This window comes from Notechis scutatus, chromosome 5 (assembly GCF_049901735.1).
Source record: "Notechis scutatus isolate UNSWTSFEM ecotype Mainland chromosome 5, rNotScu1.2, whole genome shotgun sequence".
In the NCBI taxonomy this organism is placed as follows: Eukaryota; Metazoa; Chordata; class Lepidosauria; order Squamata; family Elapidae; genus Notechis; species Notechis scutatus.
Window position 1 is genome coordinate 1,992,741 of NC_142013.1, and position 25,163 is coordinate 2,017,903.

The 25,163-nt window shown below is 45.7% G+C and overlaps 1 protein-coding gene across 1 annotated transcript; it reads left to right on the forward strand.

The window, feature by feature from the left end:
- LOC148130332 (disintegrin and metalloproteinase domain-containing protein 9-like) lies at positions 1 to 24,810 on the forward strand. Its single transcript, XM_087967515.1, has 11 exons — positions 1 to 55; positions 2,609 to 2,694; positions 5,660 to 5,721; positions 8,918 to 8,996; positions 11,850 to 11,926; positions 12,007 to 12,205; positions 13,426 to 13,491; positions 16,389 to 16,460; positions 17,917 to 18,089; positions 21,222 to 21,300; positions 24,649 to 24,810. The coding sequence occupies exons 1-11, from the start codon at positions 1 to 3 to the stop codon at positions 24,808 to 24,810; spliced, it is 1,110 nt and encodes a 369-aa protein (XP_087823641.1).
- Positions 24,811 to 25,163: the final 353 nt, after the last annotated feature.

A 25,163-nucleotide genomic window follows, 5' to 3' on the forward strand; every position in this document is an offset into this window, starting at 1 on the left:
ATGGGGGCTCCACGTTTCGAGGTCCTGGTGCTGCTCCTCCTCTTCCTCAGTCCTGGTGGGTGCAAAGAACCCCCTCCCATACCAGTTTACACTCTCCCGGGGGGGGGAGGCTGCACATGTGTGTGTAAATCAGACGCGTGCCAATGATGTGTGTAAATGCTCCAATCCATTGTACGTGTAGTCCTCACAACCCCGATGGCATCCACTGTTTAGGCTGTTCAGTGAGTTTTGCCCCCTTTTTACGACCTTTCTGGCCACCGTTGTTAAGTGAATCATTGAAATTACTCAGTTGTTAAGTGGATCCAGCTTCCCCGTGGACTTGGCTTGTCAGAAGGTCGTCAAAGGTGATCATGTGACCCCGGGACCATCCTAAATGCGAGTCCATTGCCAAGCGTCCGGCTTTTAATCATGTAATCATGAGGATGCCGCAACGGTCATTAAGTGTGAAAAACGGTCCTAAGTCACTTTTCTCAGTGCCGTTGTAGCTTTGGTCACTAAAAAAAAAGGATTGTAAGTCGAGGGCTACCTATAAAACAGACAATGGGCATTTCTGGTGTAATTTAAAGCAGGATGAGGGGTATCTGGATAGCTGTCTTCTAATCTATTCTACAATTCTTTGGATGCATTCTTTAATAATCACATTTTTAAATTGTCCATGCTTGATATCATCTAACGGTAAATCCTCAGAAGGGCTGGGGTGACACTGACACCACAGCAGTCTTCCAATATTTGAGGGGCTGGCTCAAAGAAGAGGGGGGCCAAGCTATTCTCCAAAGCACCAAAGAAGGCAGGACAAGAAACAATGGATGGAAATGAATCAAAGAGAGAAGCAACCTGGAATTAAAGGAGGAATTCCCTAACAGTGAGGACAATTAACCAGTGGAACTACTTGCCACCAGACGTTGGGGGTGCTCCAACACTGAGGGATTTTAAGGAGAGACTGGACAGCCATTTGTCTGGAATGGTATGGGGCCTCCTGCCTGAGCAGGGGGTTGGACTAGATGACCTCTAAGACAGTGATCCCGGCCTTTTACGCCGGCGCCCGGTATCCCCAACCTTTTTATGGCGCGACCGGGCCGATTTCACATCACCTGGCGCCGCCATCTTGTTTTGATGAAAAGTGCTTCCCGGTGAGCTTTCTACCCGGAAAGCTCACTGGAAGCACTTTTTCATCAAAAACGAAGATGGCGGCGCCCAGCTTTCCAACGACCCTGTAGGACTTGTTCCACGGACCGGGACCGGTCCACGGACCGGTGGTTGGGGACCCTGCTCTAAGATCTTTCCAACCCTGTGATTCTATGTTGAATAAGTCTTTGAAAGCAGGGGTGGGATCCGACAAGGGTTAACTATCGGTTCGGTGATTGATGAGGTTTGGGGTTTACGATGTGCTTCCCTGCACACTGCTGCGTGCCTGTAAATCGTCATCAGCCTGGTGCCTGGACAGCTGAGCAGCACTGCGTGCCTAGAAGCAGCCTTTGAAAAGCCCTTTTTTCCTGCTTTTTTAACTGCAGCTGTGCCTCGCACGGCAGCTAAAGTTGAAAACGCAGGAAATAAAGGTCAGGTAAGAGCCCGGGCAGGCAGGTAGGCAAAAACGTCAGCAGACATAGAACCGGTTCTATGTCTGCTGTTCTTCAGAGCGACCGGTTCTACAGAGGTGGACAGAACCGGTAGAAACCCACCCCTGCTTGAAAAGTTCGTAGAATAGGTGTAGCTTCTAAGATGAGTTAGCGCCTCGTTAGGAAGGACGTGATAGGAGTCTTCCAATGTTTGAGGGGCTGCCCCAAAGAAGAGGAGGGGTCAAAGTATTCTCCAAAGCCCCCTGAAGGCAGGACAAGAAACAACGGATGGAAACCAACCAAGGGGAGAAGCAACCTGGAATTAAGGAGGAATTTCCAACAGTGAGAATCCTTGTCAGTGATAATGACTGGAACGATAACAGATAATATGATAACAGATCATGGGTGGTACAGCTTCCCCTCAGAAGTTCTGGGTGTTCTGGTTGGCTTCCGGTTTGCAGGGCTTCGGCGGCAGGCAGGAATCCGCGAACGTGCGCGGTTTCTGCCTGGGCTCGCCGCTGGAGCGCCCCGAGCCAGCTGGCTTCAGGCCTAAGCCACCCCACAGAGGTGGTGAAGAGGGGGGAGATCGCCAGCATGGTCGAGGAGAGCCGCATCTCTCCTCCTCAGCTGGTCAAACTCCCTTTCCCGAAGGCGGTAGGAGCGGTGGTCAGAAATGGCCACCTCAAAGAAGTTCTGGGTGTTCTATCAGGGGAGGTTTTCAAGTAGAGACCGTACAACCATTTGTCCGGAATGGAGTAAGGTCTCCCATTCGAGGAGGGGGTTGGACTAGAAGACCTCCAAGGTCCCTTCCAACTCTGTTATTCTACAAGGCTTCTGTTAAGTAGAAAATTAATTCAAACATTAGAACTACACAGGTTAAGGTTTTAAAAACTATACTGAAACCGGAACTAAGGAATGGATGGGATGGGGATAAGGTTTTCTTACCCCATCAATGCCTCAAGCAGTAAGTTGCTCCTCAGAGCCCCATCAAAACCATGCACAATTGCAAATCCTGCAAATATTAATTCTCTTTACTCTAAATTTCTTTCTAGATTTCGTCCACACATCTTTAACATATCTTTACTCAGAAGTCATAGAGCCCCTGCAGCTGGAAACGAGTTCTCTTTACAACAGCAAAGTATGTTTCATTTTGATTCAAATCCTTTACCGCCCCTCTCTGCCCTGAATTGTACATAAACCGTTATCCTTGGTTGTCAAGCCACAATGTTCAGCCAAAACAAGAAATGAATCACCCTGAAGGTTTGCAAAGATAACCAGCTTCGCAGGCCATTCTTTGTTCTAATTGCTCTTGGAAGACCTTAGCTATTGCCAAGATTTATAAGCCATGGTTTGTGTTTTGCTCTAAGATGCAAAGCACAATCCTCTTTCGTTTCTGTCAAAAGATGGATAGACAGGATTTGGTTTCTTCAGACTATGGTCCCACTTCTAAAAATCCAAAACATGTAGTAAAATGGGTGGTTGAGAACTTTTGGAGCACATCTAAGTGAAAATTCGTGTGTAGGTCTTCATTAAGATTTTGTTTTGTTTTATTTTATATAGGATAGGATAGGATAGGATAGGATAGGATAGGATAGGATGGGATGGGATGGGATGGGATGGGATGGGATGGGATGGGATGGGATGGGATGGGATGGGATGGGGTGGGGTGGGGTGGGGTGGAGTGGAATGGAATGGAATAGAATAGAATAGAATAGAATAGAATAGAATAGAAATAAGAATTAGGAATAGAATAAGAATAGAATAGAATAGAATAGAATAGAATAGAATAGAATAGAATAGAATAGAATAGAATAGAATAGAATAGGAGAGAAGAGAATGGAATGGAATGGAATAGAATGAAATGGAATGGAATGGAATGGAATGGAATGGAATAGAATAGAATAGAATAGAATAGAATAGAATAGAATAGAATAGAATAGAATAGAATAGAATAGAATGGAATGGAATGGAATGGAATGGAAGGGAAGGGAATGGAATGGAATGGAATGGAATGGAATGGAATAGAATAGAATAGAATAGAATAGAATAGAATAGAATGGAATGGAATGGAATGGAATGGAATGGAATGGAATGGAATGGAATGGAAGGAAGGGAATGGAATGGAATGGAATGGAATAGAATAGAATAGAATAGAATAGAATAGAATAGAATAGAATAGAATAGAATAGAATAGAGAATGGAATAAGGAAAGAATAGAATAGATTAAAATAGAATAGAATATAGAATAGAATAGAAGAATAGGGAATAGAATAGAATAGAAATATGGAATAGAATAGGAGAGAGAATAGAATAGAATAGAATAGAATAGAATAGAATAGAATGGAACAGAATAGAATAGAATAGAATAGAATAGAATAGAATAGAATAGAATAGAATAGAATAGAATAGAATAGAATAGAATAGAAAACAGAATAGAATAGAATAGAATAGAATAAAGAATGGAATGGAATAAGGAAAGAATAGAATAGATTAAAATAGAATAGAATATAGAATAGAATAGAAGAATAGGAATAGAATAGAATAGAAATATGGAATAGAATAGGAGAGATAGAATAGAATAGAATAGAATAGAATAGAATAGAATAGAATAGAATAGAATAGAATAGAATAGAATAGAATAGAATAGAATAGAATATGGAATGAAATGGAATGGAATGGAATGGAATGGAATGGAATAGAATAGAATAGAATCAGGAATAGAATAGAGTAGAGTAGAGTAGAGTAGAGTAGAGTAGAGTAGAGTAGAGTAGAGTAGAGTAGAGTAGAGTAGAGTAAAATAGAATAGAATAGAATAGAATAGAATAGAATAACAGAGTTGGAAGGGACCCTGGAGGTCTTCTAGTCCAACCCCCTGCTCAAGCAGGAGACCCTGCTTGATACTGAAGAACCAATAAAAGTTGGAAATAATAAAAAGGATAAAAACCAATACTGTGCTAGAGCCCAAAATGTCACTCTGGAGACCGTGCAAACGTTTAACATGGAAATTTCTTTAGTCTAAAATTCCATGGGTTACATTCATTCATTCATTTATTTATTTATTTATTCAGTCAGTCAGTCGGTCGGTCAGTCGGTTGTTCAGTCAGTCAGTCAGTTAGTTAGTTTGCTCCCTATCTTGTCCCAAGGTGAGTGGGTGGCCAATGCTGTACAACTTTAGAATGTGTGTGTGTGTGTGTGTGTGTGTGCGTGTGCGTGTAAGTTCTGGAGAACTTGCTCCCCTTGTTTAGTTATAACTTGTATTCTACTGTACACTGTATGTATACATGTATATCAGTGGTGGGATTCAAAGAAAATTTACTACCTGTTCTGTGGGCATGGCTTGGTGGACATGGTTAGGTGGGCATGGCCAGGTGCCTGGGAGGGCATGGCTTTTTTTGCAGCCACCACCACCCCCCCGCCCGTTTTTGGGGCCTTCTGGAGCCTCTACAGGGGCGTTTTTACTCTCAGAAGCCTCCCCTGGGGCTCAGGAAGGCAAAAAAGGCGGAATCCCGGCACAGCGGATCCTATAAACAGCTGATTGTCGGAAGGGGAGGGGGAAAAAGAAACACCTTAAGGGGCCAGCATCAGGCAGGTGGGGTGAGCGAGCCAGCGACCAGGTTGGGGGCCTGGCCAGCCAGAACTTACTACCAGTTCAGCAACCCACGCCAAATCCTTGCTACCAGTTCGCCCGACCCAGTGTGAACCGCCGGAATACCACCACTGAGGTATATGTGAATCCACCTGAATCGTTATTCGCAGTGGCACGAAAAAGAAGAACTGGAGGATCAAAATATTAATTGTTAAGTCGCGGGAAAGATCGACTCGAGACCAGTGTGACTTCAGCTCTTTATTTAGTCTCTTCAAAAACTGAACAACCGCGGAGCTGCGGCAGCCTCTTTTATAGCGGCTGCTGCTCGCGGCCAATGATGGCTCCTTGAATTTCCCGCCGTCAGATGGACCAATCAAAAGACAGTATTACAAGTATTCAAATGTATAAGACGGACCAATCAAAAGGCCGTATTGATGGACCAATCAAAAGGCAGTATTTCAAGTATGCAAATTATAACATTAATGAACCGTTCTGCATTTTCTCCATCTAACTTCAGGCGCACTTGAGTTACGTGATTAAAATGGAGGGACAATACAGAATTGTGCATCTAAAGCAACAGTAAGTGGCCGCTTCCTTTTAATGGACCTTGTGGATTGACTGAATGATTGTGTTGATCTCCTCCCAGATATAACAAAAGCAACTCCCAGTGGTTTATGACAGGGGTCCCCAACCGCCGGTCTTACCGGGCCGCTGGTTGCTGGGCGCCGCCATCTTTTTGATAAAATGCTTCCGGTGAGCTTTTCCGGTAGAAAGCTCACCGGAAGCATTTTCATCAAAAAGATGGCGGCGCCAGCGCTTCCAGTGAGCTTTTCCGGGTAGAAAGCTCACCGGAAGCACTTTTCATCAAAAAGATAGCCCAGCCTTCGGTGAGCTTTTCCAGGTAGAAAGCCATTTCTACCCGAAAAAGCTCACGGACGTGGCGCCGCCATCTTTGACGAAAGTGCTTCCGGTGAGTCACCGGAAGCACTTTTTCGTCAAAAAGATGGCGGCGCCCAGTTAATGCCGGTACCGGGCCGCGGCGCCCAGCTGATGCCGGTACCGGGCCGCGGCATAAAAAAGGTTGGGGATCACTGGTTTATGACATAAAAACATAAAAACAAACATTTAAAAAGAATCTCACCAATAATCATGAGTGGAAAATGTAAATGTAATGAAGACAATACCTAGAATAGGTCTTCTATTCCAACCAGGGGTGGGTTTCTATTGGTTCTGTCCACCTCTGTAGAACCGGTAGCTCTGAAGAGCAGCAGACATAGAACCGGTTCTGTGTCTGCTGCTGTTTTGGCCCGCCTGCCCGCCCAGGCTCTTACCTGACCTTTATTTCCTGATTGTTCAACTTCAGCTGCCATGAGAGGCGCAGTTGCAGTTTAAAAAAAGTCCTTTTTCAAAGGCTGCTTCTCTGCACGCAGCATGCTGATGACGATTTACAGGCGCGCCCACGCAGCGTGCAGGGAAGCACATCATAAATTTTATTTATTTATTTTATTTATTTATTTGATTTGCCAATTGTTTACAAGATAATAAGTATAAGTGTATACATAGTTGTGAATACATGAAATGGGTACATATAAGAAAAATAAAAGAAGAATAAGAGAAACAATAGGACAGGGACGGTAGGCACGTTGGTGCGCTTATGCACGCCCCTACAGACCTCTTAGGAAAAGGGTGAGGTCAATAGTAGACAGTCTAAGGTTAAAGTTTTGGGGTTTGGGGAGGAAACTACAGAGTCGGGTAGAGTATTCCAGACATTGACCACTCTATTGCTGAAGTCATATTTCCTGCAATCAAGTTTGGTGCGGTTAACATTGAGTTTGTATCTATTGTGTGCTCTTGTGTTGTTATGGTTGAAGCTGAAGTATTCATTGACAGGTAGGACATTGCAATGTATGATTTTATATACCATGCTTAAATCAGACCGAAGACAGGCGTAATTCAAGGTTTTCTAGTTCTAGAATTTCAAGTCTGGTGGCATAAGGTATTCTACAACGAGTAGAGGAGTGGAGAACTCTTCTTGTGAAACATTTCTGGACTTTCTCAATTGTGCTAATATCAGATACGTAATGAGGGTTCCAGACTGATGAACTGTATTCGAGTATTGGTCTAGCAAATGTTTTGTATGCTCTGGTTAGTAGTGTGATATTACCAGAGAAAAAGCAACGTGAGGATTAGGTTAACAACTCTTAATGCCTTTTTGGCTATGTAGTTGCAGTGGGCTCTAGCACTTAGATCATTAGAGGTGAGTATTCCAAGGTCCTTTACAGAGCTTGGGTCATCAACAAGATCTTGACTATTCAGCTTGTATTTTATTTTCTGATTTTTTTTGCCAATATGTAAGACAGAGCATTTATTTGTTAAATCACCCAACCTCGTAAATCATCAAACCGGTAGTTAACCCTGTCGGATCCCACCCCTGATTCCAACCCCCTTGTTCTGGCAGGAGATGCTCTACCATTTCAGACAAAGGATTGTCCACTCTCTTCTTGAGAACCTCCAGTGTTGGAGCATCCACCAACTTCTGGAGGCAAGCAGTTCCACTGGTTAATTGTCCTCACTGTCAGGAAATTCCTCCTTAATTCCAACTTGCTTCTCTTCTTGGTTAGTTTCTATCCATTACAACTTTTGTTACCAGACAGATCCTCTCACGAGGAAGCCCAGAGTATGAAAACCCAGAAGCTCTTAGAAGAACATTCTACACCGCCAGCATGTTCTTCAACCACATTTGCAATTTATTTTATTTACTTTTATTTATTTAAAAGATGGCTGCCTGTCTCATTCGCTGACACCAGGCAGCATAGAACAGTTACCAGAAAAATAATAAAACCCTAAAAAAAAACCAATCATCCCCAATTCACAGTAAGTGATGCAACCAATCAATCAACTTCCAGATGACAAATATCTGTGGAGATAGCCAGATCTTTTCATTTTCCAACTGGTAATTGCTACTTAAAATATTTGTATAATAGACTTTGCACATCTGCGATTACTCTTTGTTTCCCTTTAAATGTTTTGGATTATTTTTTTTAATCATCCCTCATCCAAAGCAATATTCCTTGCATCTTAGTTTGCTTTGCTAAGTAATTGTTGTGGTTTGCCGGCAGCCGGTACAGATGGCAGTGGAATCGGACAGTGGGGGAAAAAGGGGACCAGTCCGGGAGTCTGGGGAGGACTCGAACGAGGGTCTTGCGTCTGATGCAGAGATGGGGCCAGGACCATCTGGGAGTGGGGTGCTACCTCTGGAGTCTAGCAGCAGCGAGGAAGAGGACCCAGGGGAGCCTGTTCCTAGTGCACGTGTGCACAGAGCTGCTAGAAGGCGAGAGCAGCTGAGACAAAAAGGGCGACTCAGGAGTAAGACTGGGAGGTGATTGCCCCTCCCATAAGGGATAAGAGTCAGGCCAAGATGACGAAACCTTTGCAGGAAGCAAAGTAGTTCAATCGGTTCCGAGTCCTCCTTGAAGCTCTGTGTACTTTGGTTGGTTTTTTCTTGTACTTCGGTTGGTTTCTTTTATAGTTAATTGGACACTTCTGTTTCTGGCTGCATTCCACAGAGCTGAAAGGTGTGTGCTTATCTTTGGGAACTGTTCAACATTAGTTCTGGCTGGGAATGAAAATAATTCCCAGCATTGCAATAAAATAGGTTTTGCTTTTAAAACAAGTTTGTGATGAATTACGATTGATGAAGCCTGGGTCAGAATAGTAATATGCTGCATAGAAAGGGACCCATCCCCTGCTCAATTCCTTTTTTTAACATCTTCAGATTCTTTGCCATGGAAAATATGCCGATTTATACCTACAATGGGAAGGGAGAGCTGGTTGCAGAATATCCATATATCCAGGTAAATACATAATACATAATAATTCTATTGGTGTCTTTTATGGTCCATAAGTCTAGTGCAAGCAGTTCTCAATTTACAACCACAATAGAGCCCCAAATTTATGTTGCTTACTGGGAAATTCATTCAGTGAACTTCCCCTTTTTTACGACTTTTCTTGCTATGTTCGTTAAGCGCATCCTGCAGCTGATAAAATTAGTCACACGGTTCTTAAGTGAATTTGGCTTTCCCCGTTGACTTTACTTTTCAGAAGTAAAGGGATCACGTGATCCCAGGGGCACAGCCACCGTCATAAATATGGGTAAATTACCAAACTTCTGAATTTTGATGACGTGACCATGAGGATGTTGCATTAAACGGTCATAAGTGTGAAAATGAGTCACTGTTTTCGATGGCGTTGTAACTTTGAATGGTCACTAAGCAAACTGTTGTAAGTCTTCTGGCACATTTCTGTGCTCCAATCAAAACATTAGTTTTCTTTTCCTTGACTTTCACAACCAGAATCCTGAACACACACACACACACACACACACACACACACACACACCAGGTATTAACATATCATTCCATCGTATTTCTCATAGCCCAAAAGCAACTCTTGTCTTTTTAATCTCCAAAGTCCAAGTCTAGAATCTAGAACCAGAATACAGCTGGAAGGGACCTTGGAGGTCTTCTAGTCCAGCCCCTTGCTCAAGCAGGAGAGCCTATACCATTTCAGACAAGTGGCTCTCCAGTCTCTTCTTAAAAACCTCCAGGGATGGAGCACCCACAGTTTCTGGTGGCAAGCTGTTCCACTGGTTAATTGTTCTCTCTGCCAGGATGTTCTGACCAAGGCTTCCTAGACCGTAATTATGCACACGCTTATTTTAAAAACAAGTCTTGTTACATTGCAACGCTGGGAATTGTTTTTATTCCCAGCTGGTAATGAATCTCAAACAGTCCCTCAAGATAAGCACCCACCTTTCTGTCCTGTGAAGTGCTGCCAATAACAGAAGTATCCAATGAACTAGAAAAAAAAATAAAACCAACCGAAGTACACAGAGCTTCAAGATTTAATCCGAACAGGGTGAACGACTTTGCTTCCTGCAAAGGTTTCATCATCTTGGCCTGACTTTTATCCCTTATGGAGGGGCAATTACCTCCCAGCCTTACTCCCGAGTCTCCATTTTTGTCTCAGCTGCTGTTGCCTTCTAGCAGCTGTGCACACACACACACTGGGAACAGGGTCCCCTGGGTCCTCTGCCTCGCTGCTGCCAGACTCCAGAGGCTCCGGAATCAGCACATAACTCCCAGATAGTCCGGGCCCCATCTCTATGCCGGATGCAGGACACTCATCTGAGTCCCCTTCACACTCCCGGACTGGCCCATGTTCCTCGCCACTCTCCGATTCTGCTGCTGTCTGCACAGGCTGCTGGCGAACCACAACGCAGGAACTTTCTCCTTAGTTGCTTCTCTCCTTGATGAGTCTCCATCCAATGCTTCTTGTCCTGCCTTCAGCGCTTTGGAGAAGAGCTTGAACCACCCCCTCTTCTTGGTGGCAGCCCCTCAAATATCGGAAGGCTGCTATCATGTCACCCCGGTCCTTCTTTTCTTTAGATTAGCCAAACCCAAGTCAGATTTTTGTGGGTTATATAAGTCAGATCAGTGACGGGATTCAAATTTTTTTTACTACCGGTTCTGTGGGTGTGGCTTGGCTTGGTGGGCGTGGCTTGGTGGGCGTGGCAGGGGAAGGATATACTGCAAAATCCCCCTTCCCTCCCCACCCCACTAACCTGCTTTCCAGCTCCGTTCTCCTGTGCAGGGCAACCAAAGGAGACCCAGCCGATCAGCTGTGGGTGTGGCTTGGTGGGTGTGGTGTTTTGTGGGTGTGGCTTGGTGGCATGGTGGGCGTGGCAGGGGAAGGTTACTGCAAAATCCCCCTTCCCTCCCCACCCCACTAACCTGCTTTCCAGCTCTGTTCTCCTGCGCAGGGCAACCAAAGGAGACCCAGCCGATCAGCTGTGGGTGTGGCTTGATGGGTGTGGTGTTCTGTGGGTGTGGCTTGGTTGCTTGGTGGGCATGGCATGGAGTAGCTTGGTGGACGTGGCTTGGTGGGCGTGGCAGGGGAAGGTTACTGCAAAATCCCCCTTCCCTCCCCACCCCACTGACCTGCTTTCCAGCTCCGTTCTCCTGTGCAGGGCAACCAAAGGAGACCCAGCCAAACAGATGTGGGTGTGGCTTGGTGGGTGTGGCATTCCGTGGGCGTGGCATTCTGTGGGCATGGCTTGGTGGGCATGGCAGAGGAAGGATACTGCAAAATCCCCTTCCCTCCCCACCCCACTAACCTGCTTTCCAGCTCTGTTCTCCTGTGCAGGGCAACCAAAGGAGACCCAGCTGATCAGCTGTGGGTGTGGCTTGATGGGTGTGGTGTTCTGTGGGCGTGGCTTGGTGGGCATGGCAGAGGAAGGATACTGCAAAATCCCCCATCCCTCCCCATTCCACTGACCTGCTTTCCAGCTCCGTTCTCCTGTGCAGGGTAACAAAAGGAGACCCAGCCAATCAGCTGGAACTCAATGGGAGGCAGAGAAGAGATGGGGGCGGAGCCAGTCAGAAGTGGGATTGGCCGGTTCTCCGAACTACTCCAAATTTCTGCTATCACTTCTCCAGAACCGGTCTGAACCGGCTGAATCCCACCTCTGAGTCAGATGTGACCAAAGTCCGAAGCTATTTTCCCTCACCATTGCATAGGACAAATTTGATTCTTCCAAATGGAAAGACGCAAGAATCTCGTCTTGGAAATATTCTCGGCTCCGCCAATTCTTTCTATTTGAATTTATTCCGAACATGTGGTTGGTTTTTGTCTCCCTATCTTTCCAGGACAACTGCTATTACAGTGGCTATGTGGAGGGAGTGCCAGGTTCTCAAGTCGTCCTGTCTACCTGCAGCGGACTTTGGTAATCGTTTTCCTCAACTTTAACCAGCCACGACCGAGATTGGGGGGTTGACAATCGTTGTCCTTAAATCTTCCTTTCAGGGGACATATACAATGTGGCACCTTAACGTACGAAATTCAGCCAGTAGAAAATTCCTCCACCTTTCAACACTTGATTTACCGACGGGATCCACAGGCGCGAGAACCCTGCCTAGAAACCTCCCAAGATGGCGCCGATGGACCAGGTAGAGAAGCGAGAATGGTGAGGACGGAGGAAGATCCAGATCTCTCCCCCAGACAGGTGAGTGGGCATTTCTGCCTCCGAATCCCATGAGAAAAACTGAGATTTGTTGAGTAGAATGCAAAGTTTTTCACCCTAAGAATGTCACTGCTGAGAGCCCTTCCAGCTTCAATAATGCCCACGGCAAGGTTGCATGCACACTTTGTAGCATTGTTCCTCAACGTGGACAACTTGAAGAGGTGTGTGGATTTCAACTCCCGAAATTCCCCTGTCAACTCATAAAATATTCCTCTGGTCTTTCAGAGTTGCCAACAGAAAGGGAACGGGGAGCAATGCAGCAGCTTGCAAACTGAAAGCGCATTCCATCAATGTTTTCATAGATAGTTTCTAGGTGACCGAAGTTTCTGCCGTGCAAAATTCTAACTGGAGAGCACGATGGATGACTCTGGGCTATGGATGTGACCCATTGGAGGATATGAATTACGATACACCCAGAGGGGTGGGGGGAAAACCAGGGTCAAGGTTGACTGTGAAATATGTGTCTCAGAGTCGGCTGCACCCAGGCAGTGCTGGACAGTTTAACTCCCAATAAATCCTTTGGAAGTTTTGGAAGTTTGGCTTGAGACTCAGGATTTAAATGGGGGTAACTGACATTCCCAGCCAGCTTCTTCAAGTTGCCAAGGTGTTGTGGCCTGTCAGCCACCGGCCCCTCCAGCAGCCAAATCAGAGGAGGAGGAGGAGGAGGCGTGGGAGTCAAGGTCAGCATCAGGGCAACTTGTGAGCTCCGAGGGGAAAGAGAGAATGGAGCTGGCAGAGAGAGAGATGGAGGTGGAGCCTGGGCCGTCCGTCAGCCCTCAGATGGAGAGTCAACAGCCCTCAGGTCCAGAGGTGGCTGATGTGGAAGAGGAGGAACAGCTGGGTCCAGTGCCTGATGCATAGAAGGCAGAGGAGAGGAGAGCAGTGGAAATCTATGGGCCGGTCCTTGGGACGGAAGAGCCACTGCTGCTAGCAAAGCCAGAACGGCTGCTTTAGCACTTCTAGCTTGCCAGTTGTCTCCAACTTATGAACCGGTCACTTAGCGGCCATTCGTAGTTACGACAAATCCGCCCCAAATCCGATCCAGATATGAAAAGTCCCAATGGCTGCTCCTCCCCCAGTGACGCGATCACATTGGGTACCCTTGGCGTCTGTCCCATATTGATGGGTCATTTTGGAAACCCCAATGCTTACCAGTACAACCATTAGTCCTGCCTAAACAACTTCCACTGGCTTGATTCCAGCAAGGTGACGTGAACCAGAAGGGCAGCCGATACCTAGAATATTACGCTGTTGTTGACAAAAGCATGGTAAGTTTGTCACTGATCCTTGCAATTTATAGAACTGGAAATTACAGAATCACATGATGAGGGAATAGAAGGGGAACTTACCAAATTTGCAGGTGAGACTAAGCTGGCAGGAATAGCCAACACCCAAGAAGATAGACTGAAGATCCAGATGGATCTTGACAGACTTAAACACTGGGCCATATCTAACAAAAGGAAATTCAATGTAGAGAAAAGTAAAGTCCTACATTTAGGCAAGAAAAACCCAAAGGACACTATAGACTGGGTGAAACTGGGCTTCTTAATAGCAGTAGCTGTGAGAGGGATCTTGGAGTCTTAGTGGACAACCAGCTAAATAGGAGCAAGCCGTGTGCAGCAGCAGCAGCCAAAAAAGCTAACGCAATCCTAAGTTGCGTTAACAGAGGGATACAATCGAGATCAAGGGAGGTACTAATACCACCCTATAAAGCCTTAGTAAGACCACACCTAGAGTACTGCATCCAGTTTTGGTCACCACATTATTAAAAAAAGAGTTTGAGACTCTAGAAAAAGGGCAGAGAAGAGCAACCAGGATGATTTTAGGGGACTGGAGGCTAAAACCTACGATGGACGTTTGCAGGAACTGGACCTGGCTAGTCTAGGGAAGAGAAGGACCAGGGGAGACAGGAGAGCATTTTTCAATATTTGAGGGACTGCCCCAAAGAGGAGGAAGGGGGTCAAGCTGTTTTCTAAAGCTTCTATAGGCCAGACAAGGAATAATGGATGGAAACTGATCAAGGAGAGATTTTTCAACCTGAAAATAAGGAGAAACTTTCTGACAGGGAGAACAAACAACCCGTGGAACAGAAGTTGCCTTCAGAAGTTGTGGGAGCACCATCAGTTGAGACTTTCAAGAAGAGACTGGACTGCCATCTGTCAGAAATGGTGTAGGGTCTCCTGCTTGGGTGGGGTGGGGGTTGGACTAGATGATCTACAAGGTCCCTTTCAACTCTGATGATCTATTATCTACAGAATTGGACGGGACCTTGGAGGTCTACTAGTCCAACCCCCTGCCTAAGCAGGAGACTCTAGGCCTAGAACCTTTTCAGAGAAAGAAGAGATTTGCCCAATCTCTTCTTGAAAACCTCCAGTAATGAAGCACCTCCAGCTTCTGGTGGCCAGCTGTTCCACTGGTTAATTGTTCTCACTGTCAGGAAATTCCTTCTTAGTTCCAGGTTGCTTCTCTCCTTGATGAGTTTTCACCCGTTGCTTCTTTTCTTGCATTGTGGTGCCTTGGAGAATGATTTGACCCCCCTCTTCTCTGGGGGAGCCCCTCTAATATCGGAAGGCTGCTATCATGTCAATGCAAATTCCTGCAACCGTATTCTTCATATGTTTTAGCCCCCAGTCCCCTAATCCTCTTTGTGACTCTTCTCTTCACTCTTTCCAGAGTCTATTTTTGTCTAACTTTATATAATCGCAATATAAAAAGATGTGGGCCGTCCGAGATCTTTTATTTTTAAATTGGGGTCCAGTTGTGGTGTCAGGAAGGTGACCTGGACAGAGACAGATCTTAAGTCCATTAAGCAATCTACCCAAATGCAAGATCTTAGACGTGCAGGGAATGTTATTTATTTATTTAAATGAGTTATATGACCATCTACTTCACAGCAGTGGTGATAGATAGATAGATAGATAGATAGATAGATAGATAGATAGATAGATAGATAGATAGATAGATAGATAGATATTTAAATAGATAGATTGTGATAGAGATAGATAGATAGATAGATAGATAGATAGATAGATAGATAGATAGATAGATAGATAGATAGATAGATAGATAGATAGATAGATAGAAGATGAATGATAGGGAGAGAGGGGAGAGAGAGAGACAGAGAGAGACAGAGACAGAGACAGAGGGCGGGGAGAGAGAGAGAGAAGTAGGGATAGAGTAGATAGATAGATAGATAGATAGATAGATAGATAGATAGATAGATAGATAGATAGATAGATAGATAGATAGATGAATGATAGGGAGAGAGGGGGGGAGAGAGAGAGACAGAGAGAGACAGAGACAGAGACAGAGACAGAGGGCGGGGAGAGAGAGAGAGAAGTAGGGATAGAGTAGATAGATAGATAGATAGATAGATAGATAGATAGATAGATAGATAGATAGATAGAGATAGATGATAGAAAGAAAAAAAGAAAGAATAATTATTTTTATAGTTAGATATGAGAGATAAATATGAGATAGATAGATAGATAGATAGACAGACAGACAGACAGATGAGATAGATATGACATAGAGATGAGAGAGAGAGAGAGAGAGAGAGATGAGATGGATGGATGGATAGAAATAGATAGATACATAGATGATAGAAAGAAAGAAAGAAAGAAAGAAAGAAAGAAAGAAAGAAAGAAAGAAAGAAAGAAAGAAAGAAAGGAAAGAAAGAAAAAGAAAGAAAGAAAGAAAGAAAGAAAGAAAGAAAGAAAGAAAGAAAGAAAGAAAGAAAGAAAGAAAGAAAGAAAGAAAGAATAACTTTATTTTCACTTTGAAACGAACGTACGCTTATCAGGATAGATTAAAATAAAATTGTAGGCTAGAATTTCCCAACCATGGCAACTTGAAGATGGGTGGACTTCCCTTCCCAAGGCTGGCTGGGGGAATTCTGAGAATGGAAGTCCACCCATCTTTCAAGCTGCGAAGACTGAGAAAAACGGCTGTCGGCATTGCACAAGATTAAAACAGCCACCCTATCCCAATGCCGCTCATCCCCATCCGAGATGTGATCATCTCATTTTTTTTTATTAAAAGCTGCTCTAACCACACGCCTCTCACTAACCGTTTGACACAGTTTATCCTGCGGGGAACAGCATGAAGACGCCATGTAAATATTCGACATAAAGCTGGCTGTTCTTTTCCTTCTCGTTCTCCCTAGTTTCTCCTCTATCGTGGCAACGAAACCACTCTGGTGTCGGTCGTTTTTCACATGATGCTCCACGTTTACACAGTGAGTAGTGGCTTGGCATCCCTTAGAATCGAAGCCACCACCGGGTTCCCCTTTTGCAATTGACCGGTGGGGAGTTTGTCAATGTCGACGGTGTTCAAGGGATGCTCCAGATGTTTCGGGATGGTACGCAAGCTGCCTATCGCTATCAGTACAGGCAGTCCTCGAGTTATGACCCCAAGGGAGCCCCAAAAATTCTCTTGGTCAGCGAGACAGTTGTTCAGTGAGTTTTGCCCTATTTTATTACTTTTCTTGTTTTCTAGCCATTGTTAAGGGAATTCCTGCAGTTGATAAGTTAGTTACGCGGTTGTTAAGCGACCGGCCACTCTCAATTCCTGCGACCGTTCTTCGTATGGTTTAGTCCCCAGGCCTTTAATCCTCCTACCCCGTTTCCCTGAAAATACGACCTACTTGATTTTTACATGTGCTGCCAATATAAGCCATACCCCCAAAATAAGCCCTAATTAAGATCCCCCCCCACTCCAGAATGGATGGGTAAAAATTAAACTAGGGTGGGGATGCGGGGGGGGGGGTGGAGCTGTCCTACTACTTCCCTTTGGGCAGGTGTAACCAGGCCTCACATACCACGACACCTGCCTTGCCAGCCCATTTCTTCTGCAGCCGGCAAGGCTGGCCAGGCTTTCCTGAAGGCCTCTGGAGCTGAGAATAAAGCTCTGGATCGATCCTGAGGTCTCTTATCGGCCGCAAAGGCCTTCAAGAAAGTCTTGCCGGCCACAGAAGAAGAAGTTCCGGAAGGCCTCGGACAACGAAAAGGAGGCCAGGGGCAATGCATGCGAGGTTAGTCAGTGGAGGACATCCCCCGAAAATAAGACCTAGTGCCTTTTTTGGAGGATATGGATATATATATGTGTGTGTGTGTGTGTGTGTGTGTGTGTTTTCTGAGGTTCTTGCGGGTATTTGTATGTGGATCTTTGGTTATTCGGGTTTTCTCCCGCGTAGTAACTCTGAGTGTTACTCTGAGAAGCACAGAGCCGAAGACACAAGCCTGAAGATGATGAATGAGACTTCATCGAAACGTTGCCTAGATACTTCCAATCTTACGCGGGAGAAAACCCGAATAACCAAAGATCCATATCTATATCTATATCTATATCTATATCTATATATCTATATTATATCTATATCTATCTATATCTATTTATCTATCTATAATTATATATCTATCTATATCTATATCTATCTATCTATCTATCTATCTATCATATAGATATAGATATAGATATAGATATAGATATAGATATAGATATAGATATAGATATAGAATATATAAGATAGGGTCTTATTTTTGGGAAAACACAGGTAGTTGCTCTTCTTCCAAAGTGTCAATATTTTTTTTATAATTTGTGGTGACCAAATCTGGATGCAGCATGACAGGTGTGGCCTTACTAAAGCTTTATAATGCGGGTTCCCCCCCAATTTTCTCTTTTCCTATCCTCAGATCTTCCTCCCGCTGGGCCTCCACGTTTATCTGGTCGGTATGGAGATCTGGATGGACAAAAATTACATCACCCTCCATCCTTACGACCTGTCTGTCAACTTGAACGTGTTTTATAAGTACGTCCGGTACAGTCTTCGGCATCGCGAGCATTTTGACCACGTGGGTTTAATGACGTAAGCATTCCCTCTCTCCCCTTGGGGGGGGGGGGGAAATGACCAGGTGGGCTTGAATGAGCATTACCTGGTGGGGAGGAGGGGATTTTGGGGTTAGCAATGTGTCAGCTCGTAAAACATTCCTCTGCCTGTTTTCAAGTTGCCATAAACAATGTGGTGGGGAAATCTGAAAGGAGCAGTATGGCAGTTAAAACCAGAAGTACATTCCACGCTTATCTTACAAAGGTTGTAGCTAGGCTACCGGATCTTCTGCCTGGGAAAATCCTTCATTGGAGAGTGTGATTGATGACCCCCAGCCCATGAACATGTGTCATGCCCCTGTTCGAGTTTGACTCCGAGGGAGAGGAGGAACAGCCAACAGGGAGTGGGAGTGTGGTTCCGGAGGTTGTGGAGGAAACTGGGGAAGGGCACAGTCCGGCTGGGCATTCAGAGGAAGACCATCCCCTCTTCATCCTAGGGCACGCAGGGAGGAGAGGATAAGGGAGAAACGTGAATGGCATGGTCAATGGGGGAAGAAAGGGCCCTGATCCCCTTTTATGGGCTGCAGCTGGGAAGACTGGTTAAAAGGACAAACTGCGCATGGCCCAGTGCTGGAAGCAAAGCATGAAATAATTCTAGTCTATCCGTTCTTATCTATGTTCTGGCATCCTTCCCAGTGTGTGTATTTCAAAATCTGTGGACGTCTTCAAGCCCTTATCCTGCCTTGTCTCCTTAATTGCTTCAGTGTGGTTTTGTGTTGTTTTTTCTATTTATAATTTATAGGTATTTTTAGTTTGGATGGCATTTCCTCCTTTTCGCAACTGTTTGTGGGGGAGTTTTTTTTTCTCCAGTCAATGATAATTGGGCCTTTGAAGCCAAGTTGAAGGAATTAAAGGGACTTCACCTGTTTTTGTGACTTGGTTTGCTCTTGTATCCCAGCCTGGGTCATCACAACGTGCTTCATTGGAGAATCTGATTTATGACACACCCAGAGGGGAGTGGAGAAGCAGGGTCACAAGTGACTGTCAATGACATATTCCAGAGTTGGCTTCATTTAGGTTAAAGCCGTCGTGTTGCTCCTAATAAATCTTTTGAATTCTTTTGAAAGCTTGGGCTGAGGGTCATGATTTAATCGCCAGAACCCAAACACAATGGCCACATGCTTTTAATTTTATTATGTTTGTTTTATATTATTTTATTGTTATTACTATGCCACCATCACAAGCGATGACAGTGACAGGCAGGTTCCATTAAGGTCATAACTCTAGGACTACCTGTACAATACAACTGCAACAAATGGGAATTTGTTGCAACGGGCATAGCCCAACATTTCTTCACACCTGTCCTGGACTCTGTCTGTCCTTCCCCACACAGGATAGAAATATCCTATGGTTTGGGAAAGTGTGTATGTTTAAGAAGAGCAACAAACAAAGAAACAAACCTAGAATCGATAGCAAAAAAAATAAAATAATGTCCAGCCAATTCCTGACTTAAAAAAAATAATAATAATCTCAGCTCGTGCTCCGAGACCCATTCTTCATTTTGTATAGAGATAGACCAATATTCCTAAAATTGATGTAAGAAGATAAAGAGTAGAGGGGAAAAAACCCGGTCATGTATGGGAAGGTGGCACCACAAATAGATTTTCTGATGCCTACCCCTGTGCTGTCCCATGTGTGTACACACACACACACAGACATCTATGGTTTAGTGCAGAGTTCTCCGGCTTTGGCTACTTTAAGTCTGACGGGCTTCCACTCCCGCTTTTTTGGCTGCTGGCTCATGTCATGCACTACTAATCTGACTGGCCTCGGCTCCTGCTGCTTTTTTTCCCCTGCCCTACGTGTTATTGGATCAGGTGCAGCAGGCAGTTCCTCCTCCTCATCGAGCTTTCCCCACCTGAAGCCTCAGCGTTGTCCTGCTGCAGCTGGGCTTCTGTTGTGGCCTGCCAGCAGCTGACGGAGCTGGCAGCAGAGTCAGACAGTAGGGAGGAGGTTGAGGAAGAACCCGGGCCAGTCCTGGAGGCTGAGGAAGGCTCGGACGAGGGCTCTGCATCGGAGGCAGAGATGGAGCCAGGGCAGGCTGGCAGTCATCAGCTGCCTTCAGAGTCGGACAGCAGTGAGGCAGAGGAGCAGCTGGAGCCGGTTCCCAGCATGCACATGTGCAGAGCTGCCAAAAGAAAAGAGCAATTACTAACTAAGGGTCGATGTGGGAGTAAAGCCACAGGGAGACTGTGAATGGCCCCTCCCATAAGGATTAAAAGAGGAGCAAAAGGGGAGGGGGCTATTGCAGGAAACCATGCATTCGTTTGTTCGTTCCGTCATTGTGAAGATCTGTCTGTGCGTCCTAGAGACTCTGTGCTAAGGCCTTCCTTGTCAGCACTGTGTGTAGAAATATTTACCGGGCAGCTTTCCAACATAGATAAGGTCTGAGGCTGAGCTAATAATTATACCTTTGCAAGACTGTTTGCCAGGCCATTAAGGGGCTGAATGTGAATGCTGTCAGGGCTCCGAGAAAACCACCCCCATTCAAATCACAAGTCTCTAGCCACATCTCTCAGAGTTAAAAAATTGATTTATTAGGAACGGCCATGTTGGTGTTACCTGGGTGCAGCTGACGCTAAGACACATCATTCATTTCCCCCTTGACTCTCTGGTCTTCCCCCCCGCCCCCTGGATGTATATTCTCCAATGGGACACATCCATAGCCAAGAGTCATCCATCATGCTCTCCAGTAATAATCTTGCGCGCCAACAGCTTCGGCTGCCTACCAATTATCTGAAGCATTTAAGGAATGCACTGCTTCTCCCTACTCCTTTTCTGCTGGCAACTAAAAAGATGAAAGAAGTATTTTTTTTTTTTAGTTGACAAATGCAATAAATTCTCATTCGTTTAAGAAAAGAGGTTTTGCCGGGACGCTGAGTTGGCTTAGTGCTTTTTGGGGGAAGCCGAGGACAGAACAGCTTCAGATAAATCGCTCTCAGCCAGATGCTCGGAGCCATTGATCAGCTCCTTTCCAGATGTGCCCGGAACTGGTTCACCTTCTGGAGAGATAACTGGGGAAACATTCGGGGGGGAGTCATCGCGACCACCAACTTCTTTCTTCATATTTTCCCTGGGGGGAAAAAATAACTTCCTTTCTGTGGTGTTTTAGGGCGACTGGGAATCTTCCTGGACTTTCGTGGGGAGAACGATTTTGTCATCCCTCTCACGTCTCCGTGAGCGTCATCCAGGTGAGGGTTTCTCCATCTCCGATACCTTTTGCACCTATTTGTACCCGAGTCCGTTAATGCGGGTGCCAGAGCAGTTCAAATGAACCCAGGGTTGTGTGAACTTAACGGCAGTGTTCCAGTGTTTGAGGGGCTGCTCCAAAACAGAGCTATTCTCCAAAGCCCCTGAAGAAGGCAGGAGAAGAAGCAACGGGTGGAAACTCATCAAGGAGAGAAGCAACCTGGAACTAAGGAGAAACTTCCAGACAATGAGGACAATTAACCAGGGGAACTACTTGCCACCAGAAGTTGTGGATGCTCCAACACTGGGGGGTTTTAAGAAGAGACTGGACAGCCCCTTGTCTGGAATGGTATATTATTGCCTTCTGGTGCTTTGGAAAATAGGGTGACCCCCTCCTCTTTGTGTCAACTTCTCAAATACCGGAACCCAGGTAGTCCTCAATTTACAACAGTTCTGTCAGTGTCGCAGGAAACTTCCTCTCCAACCGATAACTCCAAGACAGGAATCTTCTCAAAAGTTTTTTTTTTATTTTGGATTGTAAACTGGCCCATTTGGGGAATCCCGAAACTGAAAGTTCAGGGCTTCCTTGCAATAAGTAAAAATGACAAATCCACCCCCCTGCACCCATCATCACATCACATGCCCCAATCACCATCTGTCCCAACTTCAGACTTCTCCTCACCCAGGTGCAGAGATAACATGACCTTGACTTAGAAGAAGAATGCTATTATGTCTAACCACATACACTCCAAGACATTCCCCCCTCCCACTTACCCAGGCTTAAGAATATGGCAGGGTGGAAGCATCTGGTATCAATATGGCTTCCAAAGCTGACACCTTCCTTCCTTCCTTCACTCCTTCCTTCCTTCCTTTCCTTCCTTCCTTCCTTTCCTTCCTTCCTTCCTTCCTTCCTTCCTTCCTTCCTTCCCTTCCTTCCTTCCCTCCTTCCCTCCCTCTCCTTCCTTCCTTCCTTCCCTCCCTCCCTCTCCTTCCTTCCTTCCTTCTTTCCTTCCTTCCCTCCTTCTCCTTCCTTCCCTCCCTCCCTCTCCTTCCTTCCCTCCTTCCTTCCTTCCTTCCCTACCTTCCTTCCTTACCTCCTTACCTCCCTCTCCTTCCTTCCTTCCTTCCCTCCCTCCCTCTCCTTCCTTCCTTCCTTCTTTCCCTCTCCTTCCTTCCCTCCTTCTCCTTCCTTCCTTCACTTCCTCTCCTTCCTTCCTTCACTCCCTCTCCTTCCTTCCTTCCTTCCTTGCTTCTTTCCTTTTGTCAGCGTTCCAGAAAACCTCCACTCCAACAAATAACTCTGAGACAGATATCCTCTCCAAGATCCTTTTTATTAGAGTAGTAAACTGGCACATCTGGGAAATCCCGAATCTGAAAGTTCAGGGCTTCCTTGCAATAAGTAAAAACTGACAAATCTACCCTCTGCACCTATCCGTCCCAACTTGAGATGTCCCTCACCCAGGTGCAGAAATAACATGACCTTGACTTAGAAAAAGAATGTTATTAGGTCTAACTACATATACACTCCAAGAAATTCTCCCCTCCCACTTTCCCAGGCTCAAAATGTGGCAGCGTAAGAGCATCTGGTCTCAATATGGCTTCCAAAGTTGACAAGTTCATTTTAGTTGACTGCTCGAAGTTACAATGGTACTGAAAAAGGTGACTCATGGCCATTTTTCACACTTATAACCATTTCAACCATCCCCATGGTCACCGGATCAAAATTCAGACACTTGGCAAGTGGTTCATATTTACGATGGACGCAGTGTCCCCAGGTCACTTGATCCCCTTTGGCGACCTTCTGCGATGACCCAGGGTGGGATACAAAATAAACACAGTCACGAAAACAGGTGAAGCCTCTTTTATTCCTTCAACTTGGCTTCAAAGCTCCAAATATCCTTGACTGGAGACAAAAAACTCCCCCACAAACAGTTACGAAAAGGAGGAAATGCCGTTTAAAGTAAAAATGCTTATAAATTATAAAGAGTAAAAACAACACAAACTACACTGAAGCAATTAAGGGAACCAGGCAAGATAAGGGCTTGAAGACGTCCACAGATATCGGAACACACACTGGGAAGGACGCCAAACTCAGAGATATTTTCACGCATTGTTTCCAGCACTGGCCCATACGCATGTCTGTCCTCTTATGCAGTTGTCACAGCTGCAGCCCATGAAGGGGATCAAGGCCCTTTCCTCCCCCGTAGACCATGCCATTCACGTTTCTCCCTTATCCTCTCCTCCCTGTGTGCCCTAGGATGGAGAGGGGATGGGCCTGGGTCCTCCTCTGACTGCCCAGCCAGCCTCTGTCCTTCCCCAGCCTCCTCCACAACCTCCGGAGCCACACTCCCACTCCCTGTCGGCTGTTCCTCCTCCTCTCCCTCGGAGTCAGTCTCCAACAGGGGCATGGCACCTCCTGGCAAGCAAAGTCAACGGGAGAAGCCGGATTCACTTAACCACCGTGTTACTAACTGAGTAATTTTAATGATTCACTTAGCAACGGTGGCCAGAAAGGTCGTTAAAAAAGGGGGCAAAACTCACTTAGCAGCCTAAACGGTGGACACAACTGAGGTCATACTTTGAGGATTGTGTGTACAATGGATTGGAGCATTTACACGTATGTCATTGGCACGCATGTGATTTAAACACACGTGTGCAGCCCCCTCACCCCCCGGGGATGGGTAGGTGTAAACTGACAGTACTAACTTGTCAACTGCAGGGATTTACTTAACAACAGTGGCAACAAAGTTCGTAAAATGGGGCAAACCCATTTAACAAATATTTCATTCAGCAACACAAATTTTGGGCTCAACTTTGGCCGTAATTCGAGGACTACCTGTCCTTCTTTTCTCTAAACCCAAATCCCGCAACCCTTCTTCGTATATTTTGTCTCCAGGCCTTTAAATTAAATTATACGGGCAGTCCTCGACTTACAATCGTTTATGGAGTGACCAAAGTTACAACGGAAACTGAAAAAAAGGGACTTACGACCGTTTTTCACACTTACGACCGTTGCAGCCTCCCCAGTGATCCAAATTCAGGCGCTTGGCCACTGAGTTTCATATATATGACGGTCGCAGCATCCCAGGGTCACGCAATTCCCCTTTGGCGACCTTCTGACGGGCAGCGTCAAGGGGGGGGGAAGCCAGATTTGCTTAACGACTGTGTGACCCGCTTAGCAACCGCCGCGATTCCCTGAACCGCCGCGGCATGAAAAGTCATAAATTGGGGCAAAACTCACTGTCCCACTGAGCGACAGGCATCTGGGGCTCCATTGGGGTCGTAAGTCGAGGCCTACCTGTATTTACCGACGCCTTTGCCTCCCCAAACTCTTGTCTCGCGGCGTATAGATACGTAAAAACCCTCGACTCGATGCCGAAACCCTCGCCCACCAGCTGGGTCATTCCCTGGGCTTCACGCACGACGACGCAGCCACGAACTTAGCCAGAAAATGCGACTGCAACTGCACGGTGTTTGGCAGCTGTTTGATGCTCACCTTGGGCCCGGCGTAAGTTGTCCCCTGGCGTCTCATTCTTCTTAGATGTTGTTGGGTCCCCAGTCCGCGGTGGGATTCAATTTTTTTTTACTAGCGGTTCTGTGGGCGTGGCTTGGTGGGCGTGGCTTGGTGGGCGTGGCAGGGGAAGGTTACTGCAAAATCCCTGTCACGACTCCAATAAAGAACGGACCGGAGCCAAGACAGCCAGGATGTGATAACAACCATATTCTTTCACTTGCCTAGCGTGGCCACGTGGACGCTAGAATGAATATTCGTCAAATAACTAACATCGGCTTCCTGACAAGGAGCGGTGTAAATAATAATGATTCATGGCTGGATGTCAAGGGGGTGATGTTGTAATAATGATAA

What these genes read in the sequence shown, in the direction of transcription:
- LOC148130332 (XM_087967515.1), top strand. Translation starts at nt 1, where the DNA reads ATGGGGGCTCCACGTTTCGAGGTCCTGGTGCTGCTCCTCCTCTTCCTC. An exon ending in GTTCTCTTTACAACAGCAAA is followed by an intron (nt 2,695 to 5,659) that starts GTATGTTTCATT and finishes ATCTAACTTCAG; the next exon opens with GCGCACTTGAGTTACGTGAT. An exon ending in TGATGCTCCACGTTTACACA is followed by an intron (nt 16,461 to 17,916) that starts GTGAGTAGTGGC and finishes TCCTATCCTCAG; the next exon opens with ATCTTCCTCCCGCTGGGCCT.